This window comes from Oryzias melastigma, linkage group LG19 (genome assembly GCF_002922805.2).
Source record: "Oryzias melastigma strain HK-1 linkage group LG19, ASM292280v2, whole genome shotgun sequence".
Taxonomy (NCBI): Eukaryota; Metazoa; Chordata; class Actinopteri; order Beloniformes; family Adrianichthyidae; genus Oryzias; species Oryzias melastigma.
The window spans coordinates 22,944,457-22,951,429 of NC_050530.1; the positions used below are offsets into that span (position 1 = coordinate 22,944,457).

The 6,973-nt window shown below is 41.6% G+C and overlaps 1 protein-coding gene across 4 annotated transcripts in view; it reads right to left on the minus strand.

Annotated features, from left to right (window-relative positions):
• st6galnac (ST6 (alpha-N-acetyl-neuraminyl-2,3-beta-galactosyl-1,3)-N-acetylgalactosaminide alpha-2,6-sialyltransferase) overlaps positions 1 to 6,973 on the minus strand; it is a 25,096-nt gene that overhangs the window by 6,436 nt on the left and 11,687 nt on the right. For 3 of the 4 annotated variants that reach the window (XM_024284455.1, XM_024284454.1, XM_036216973.1), the window contains exons 4-8: positions 3,700 to 3,865; positions 2,243 to 2,417; positions 1,807 to 1,945; positions 1,624 to 1,727; positions 942 to 1,025 (exon numbers count right to left, since the gene is read on the minus strand). In XM_024284455.1, coding sequence (XP_024140223.1) covers positions 942 to 1,025; positions 1,624 to 1,727; positions 1,807 to 1,945; positions 2,243 to 2,417; positions 3,700 to 3,865 — 668 coding nt within the window. Of the gene's footprint in view, positions 1 to 884; positions 1,026 to 1,623; positions 1,728 to 1,806; positions 1,946 to 2,242; positions 2,418 to 3,699; positions 3,866 to 6,973 lie in introns of all 4 variants that reach the window. The other variant, XM_036216974.1, reaches the window with a different exon arrangement.

The window sequence follows — 6,973 nt, forward strand, 5'->3', positions numbered from 1 at the left end:
GTTTCCTGAAGTTTGCAGTGTCCTGGATAGCAGTCGTCACACACGGGAGTGCTAGAGACGCCGTCAGGTGGAGCGGCAGCCATCTTTTCTACTCTCCCATCAGCTACATTTAATTATTAAAACATGTTTTATTTTAGAAGATCTCCCTGGTCTCCTTTCTTCTCTACAGTGCTACAATTGGTTTTTGTGCCATAAATCTCTTAAACGTTGATGAAATGTAGCAGAAATGACTGGAGATCTCTGCAGAGGGAAGTCTTATATAAAGATGGGGAACTCCACATTCAGTGCAATGGGGATTTGTGTTTCATCCTCCAAGACATTATCCCACAGAATCCCCATTGAGAAGCTCAAAAGTCATATTTCAGTTGAACAGATAAACTCAAAATATCAGATTAATGAACTCAAACACTTCCAAAAATGTATGAAATGTGTAGCCTATAGCTTTTGCATTACACATCTGTCCATAACACGGTTGAGATGACATAATGAATCAAGTGTAGATTTTCATTAAAAGCTTGACATTTAACTCATTTAGCACTTTAGAAACATATAGCTTACTTGTCAAAAAAAGAGAACAGATTTTATGAGTTTTTGCTGGACATGAAATGTACCACTAAATATAGAATGACCCACCCACAAACATTTGAGCTGGTCCCCCCCATCAAAGACTGCAGGGTATGCAATTGAAAGTCAAACTTCGTCTGAGGAGAACTGCTTGTGGTTCCAGGAACATTTGCGCTGTTATTGTGCGACATCTTCAGCATGCCTTCATCTCCAAACATTCATCCTATCACACCTGCTTGGATTCAGATTTTTTAAATGTTGCACTTATATGTTCATGAAGACAGTAAGACTTAGGGCTCCTGAAAGGTTTTGGAACTTACAAGTGATTTATTACTTGTCTTGTTTCTTAAACTCTTCATGAGCGATATTTCTCTGACCTGTTCCTGAGGTAACGGACAAAATCAGGATGGTAGATCTTGAGCTTTTCTGCAGACACGTCCTCTCCAAAGTACTTTTTCGGACTGAAAAGAAAGTTTCAGGTTAGACAAACTGTTTGACAGACTGACGTTTTAAAGACCAACTGCAATGAAAACTGTGTTTTGTGGTTTTTATTGTGTTCTTGTGATTTTTTTTCATGGAGGACATTTATGAAGAAAATTATGATTAAAATTGTTATTGTCCACAACTCAGGCTAATTTCTGATGAAATGACAGGTTTTTGGATTTTGCGAAAGAACATCATAATCATGATTAAGAGACCACTGCCATTGTTAAAGTAGATTATTGGAGTTGGACTGAGCCTGTTTCTGTCCAGAGTCAGAGCTGAGAAACGGAAGGTCATCTCATTCTACACAATCATGGTACATGCTGTTAGAAACCTTCAGACTTTTGGTGGTTCCTGCACAAATCTTTTTAGGCCATGAGTGCTCAGGCTACCTCTGGCTCCAAGTTCCACCAGAGTGATAACTTTGAATGACATCATGCTTGTTGGGCCCGAACAAAATCAAGCAAAACTACTCTCTGCCTTATATTGAATAAAGAACAAACAAACAAAAAAAAAGAGTGAAGTGATGGTTCTGCCGATTCACAGAAACCAAGAAAGGCGTCGAGTGCTTCTTACTCTCTGTTCCTCTCAGCCCCCCTCTCCACCAAGGTGTGTGTTGCCGCTGCCTTTGCCAGCAGGTAATCCCGGTCATGATCTGGGAGGAAGACGTATCTGGTTTCCTGGCCAGGAGCAGCACAGCATTTGTGAGGCTTTACAACAGCATTTCATGAGAGAGGCCTCGCATTTCCCTCTCCTGACCTTGGACACAGGAGGCCTCCTGTAGCCATATCTGGAGTAGCTCCTCATGGAGTTCATCAGTGTGTTTGTGGAGAAGGTGTAGTGAGTGGTCCGGGAGCCCACGTCCTCCTCGAAGCCCTTGATGACAGCGCCGTTGGTCCTGATGAGGGTCAATTCCAGCAGACAACAAAAACGCTGAGTCAGGGCTCATACTTGGTTTGACCTGAGGAGTCGCCTTTGTTTTAAATTCAAACCAATTAATCAAATTAAGGTATTGTTTTAAACATAACTTGCACAACAAAGTCAGCATGTTTTCCTTTAGCGCCAAAGAAAGTGTTTGAGGACTTTAAAAACAGATGATTCAAAGAGCTGACCATCACAGCAAAACTAGACTTCTGTTTCCCATTCTGAAGCACCCCACCCTGCTAAAAGAAATCAGACTGCTGCCTCCTTCTACCTGAAGATGTAGTGGTGATCGTCTATCTCCTTGCCTTTCTTTGAGCCATTCAGAATCCCTCCGTTTCCAACCACAGCGCAGCGCCTGCAGCGTGCGTCGTTGCTGCGGCTCTGCCAGTCGTCCAGCATCTCCTGGTTGGCAGACGTGTTGAGGACAGACAGAGTTTCCACCAGAGCTGGAGACACCAAGACAGAAATGATCTGGCTCTTCAACCAAACCCAGGGAAGAATAATGTATTTTACAGTCATTTGACTATTCCAGATTCACATCATTATATGGTATCACCAACTATCTCAAGACATGATGGTCGCTCTGATACGACAGTCCTAGAGACACACAAGACCCTGTGAAGCAAATGTGATCATTTCAAATGGCCCTGCTTCATTGGTAGACACAGGCTGAGAGGTTTGGTCCAGCTGGAATCTGTGAAGCAATGTAAGCAGTTTGGGTGTTTAAGTGTGTCGTCATCAAATACTGACCAAATCACATGTCTTTCTCACCAGTCACAATGTCTCCAGTAACATAAGTAAAGGAGTCCTTTCATGTGTTCCAAGTCAAATTCTCAAAAATTGCTCAAAAAATGTAAATGCTCTTAAAATAGTTATTCAGTTAATAAACATTCTGTAAGCATACTAGTAAAAGATGAAACTAGTAGATCCAGAAACAGCTGCTGGTGCTGAAAGCACAAAGGCTCAAAATCAAAGTAAAAAACAGCAAAGGTTGAATCTCTAAATGAGAACAGAGACAAATCCTGATGTTCCTAACTTAAGAAGAAATATTTCATCTCAAGCCAGAAGCCTTTCTACAGTACAGTTTAATGTTAAGGAAAAATAAAGAATCAGATTGGTTTTGAGAAAAACTCTTGGAATAAATCAGCATTACAGAAGAGCTGAGTGGACTGAATGCCATTTTTTTAAGAGATGTGAAAAATAAACAGTGGCATGTGAACTCTGGAATGAGTGCTACAATCTACCTGCTATATGAAAAAAGGTAAGTCATAGAGTCAGTGACTAACAATCAGAGACTGCAGGGAAGGGGAAGTATGAAGTTACCTGAAACACAGCTACAAGCATGGACTTGAATTTGCCAAGAAATGTTGTAACATGTTAGAAAAATATCATCTTCTGAAGCCTGATACAAAAGAAATCTGAATTTTTGTTGAGTCTTTCTTAGATGGGAGAAAAGTTCTGCCGTTTCACTAGAGGAGGCAGCCAAAAGGCTGATCCATCTGGAAAGTGTCTTTTTGCACTTTTGATTTGTGAAACCTTTCTGCAGGGACAAGACAATACAGGACAGCTGGAAGAAAACAAACGTGAAACCACAATCCACTTAGCAGCAAACTGTTATAATCCTAACAGATGGGACCCTTCTCTCATCCGAGTACTAGACACTAAAGATGTGAGATGCAACACAGTTAGGAATAGCTTCTCCTCTGCTTTCAATATATAAGAACTCACTTTTGAAGTCGACGCCTCCCCAGCCGTGAGTTCCTGGATAACGTCTCAGTCGCTGGTACTGCTCAGGAGCTGCATGTTTGAGCGACTGTACGACTGGAATCTGCTCCAGAAATCTCTTCCCAAACTCTGAGCTCTTGACTCGGGCTCGGATGCCGTCAGGACAGAGCTGTGGAGCACAGAGAACACAGCCGGGACGTCAGCAAACCACAAACCGTCTGCGAGTCCACCGTGGTCAGGCCGAAAACGGTTTCTCAAATTCACATCCAGACTTCAATCTCTGAGCTAAAGAGAGAACAGCGCTGAAAACAGCAGCAAGGCTGGAGGCAAATGTGCATGTACTAAAAAAAACAGTTCCCAAGAGACCCAAAAAATGAAAAACATATAAAAAAAGGAAACTTTTCTTTGCTTAACCCATAAGTCTATAAGAGATTGTCTCTAGAACAGCTAAAAACCATTCATTCATACTGCAAACAAACCTAATCAACAAAATAAACAGTTCGTTCTTCATTAATAAGTGGACAACCACAGCAGAAACATGCATTCCTATTTTATAGATCAGCTTCACCATTTTATCCATGTTTAAATTGTTTAGCTGCGCAACAACCTTTGTATAAAAACTCAGAAAAAAGACAAATGACTTTTCCATCAATCGGCAGGGAAACCTTTTACGAGTTCAATATGTATGACCAAAGTGTGAGGAAGTTAGAATCCCACCCATGTAAAGGTGAAACATGAGATCCTGAAAAGCTGCAGCAGACCATCCACACGCTGACCAGATGTTCACCGGATCATCATGACTCATTCACAACTACCTTTGCAGGTGGATTTGGGCCGTCTGCAGGTGAGAAATGGGAAAATCACAGCAACCTACCCGGTGAATCCATCGGGAGGAAATGTTCATGTACAATGTACAGTTTTTCTAGGGGCCTGCTGCAGGCGACAGGTCGTAGTGAACACTTAAGACCCACTCCAACCATATTTTTTCATCATAAAATTGTTCACAGTGATCTTATAAATATGATTATGAAGTTTTTAGCTAAAAATTAAGATATAGTTTATGCACAGCAGGAGCAGCTAATTAGAAATACAATCCTGGGTTGTGGAAGGGATTGTTGAAGCAGAGCAACCCGCCCCCCCCTCCCCTCACTGAGACTGTGCGATGAGGAGTGAGCTTATAGCCCCAAGTTAACATAATGACCAGCAATATTGGATCAATCCAGTTGTACAGTTTTGAGCCAGAATCACAATTTACTACAACACAAGTGTTAAGCGCTCATCATGTCTTCACACCTAAGAGTGAGCGGAGCAGGGTACACACAGGGAGAAAAGAGACTTTGAACGCCCATTTCAGTAGCTGTCAGTGTTGCTTTTTAAAGCAACTCGTTTTCTGATCCAACGCAATATAAATTAAGAAATAATTATAAACATAGTTTTAATGATAAAATTGTTTTTTGATCAAACCGTTTAAAACAGTTTTACTGATATTTAGTCAGACACCAACTGCACAAGTTCTCCCACTTGAGAGAGGCCTGTCATTTTCATCATAGGTATACCTCAACTATGAGGGACGAAATAAGAAGAGAGAAAAAAAAAAACACTGTCTGATTTAAAACAATTTATTAGTAAATTGTGGTGAAAAAAAGGATTTGGTCAATAACAAAAGTTCATCTCAACACTTTGCTATAAATCCTTTGTTGGCAATGACAGCAGTAAAACGCTGTCTTTAAGTTTTCACAAGGTTTTCACAAACTTTAAAAAACATTTTGGTCCATTCCTCCATGCAGATCTCCTCTAGAGCAGTGATGTTTTGGTCCATTCCTCCATGCAGATCTCCCCTAGAGCAGTGATGTTTTGGTCCATTCCTCCATCAGATCTCCTCTACAGCAGTGATGTTTTGGTCCATTCCACCATCAGATCTCCTCTACAGCAGTGATATTCGGGGGTTGAGATGTGGAGACTGGCTAGGCCACTCCAGGGTCTTGAAATACTTCTTCTGAACCCACTTCTTGGTTACCTGGGCAGTGTGTTTGGGATGGTCGTCATGCTGAGAAACCCTTCCAGGCTACATCTTCAATGCTGATGGAAGGAGGTTGTCACTCTAAACCTGACCATACGTGGCCTCATTGATTCTTTCCTTTCCACGTCTTCCTGGTCGCTTTGCTGAAAAACAGCCCCAAACCATGATGCTTTCACCCCTGTACTTTACAGTAGGTATGGTGATCTCTGGATTTAACTCGGATCCTTTCTCCTCCAAACAGTAGAGTTCTTTCAAAAGTTCTGTTTTGGTTTCATGTGACCATAGGGCATTCTTCCAATCCTCTTCTGGATCATCCAGATGCTCTCTAGAGAGCTTTAGACGGCCTGCACATGTTCTGGCTTTAGCAGGAGGACCTGTCTGCCACTGCAGGGTTTGTAGTGTGTTACTGATGTAGACTATGTTCCTTTGGTCCCAGTTCTCTGCAGGTCATTCAATTGGTCCCCCCGTGTGGTTCCGAGATTTTTGTTCCCCGTTCTTGTGATCATTTTGACCCCAAGGGGGAAGATCTTGCGGAGAGCCCCAGAGAGAGATTATCAGTGGTTTTCTATTGCCTCCTAGCCCCTAATAATTGCTCCCACAGTTGCTTTCTTCACACCAAGCTGGTTAACCGGTTGCAGATTCAGTCTTCCCAGCCTGGTGCAGGTCAACAGTTTTGTTTCTGGTGTCCTCAGATAGCTCTTTGGTCTTAGAGTGAGACTGTTTGAGGTTGTGGACAGATGTCTACTGTATAGATAAGCAGTTCCAACAGGTGTCATTAATACAGGTGGGTGGAGGACAGAGGGTGCTCTGACAGAAGAAGTTACAGGATTGTGAGAGACAGAAATTTTGTTTGTTAGTAAGAGACCAAATATTAATTTTCCACTATAATTTACAAATAAATTCTTTGAAAATCAGACAATGTGATTTTTTTCTCTCATTTATGTCTCACAGTTGAGGTGTGCCTATGATGGGAAGAACTTCACAATTAGTGGCTGACTCAGCAGTTTCCATTGAGATCAATCAAGTGTCTGTCCGAATACTTTCTTGCCCCACTGTGTATATATACTGCTCACATAAATTAAAGGAGCACTTTAAAGAAACACATTCGATACATCAGATCTCAATCTGAAGTTGGATATCTATACAAATAACCACAGGGCAGTGTCTTTGGAACAAAAGGATGCCAAGTCTTTTAATGGAAATAAAAGTCTCAATTGTGTAGACACCATAAAATCAGAGTGAAATGAAGATGTGGCA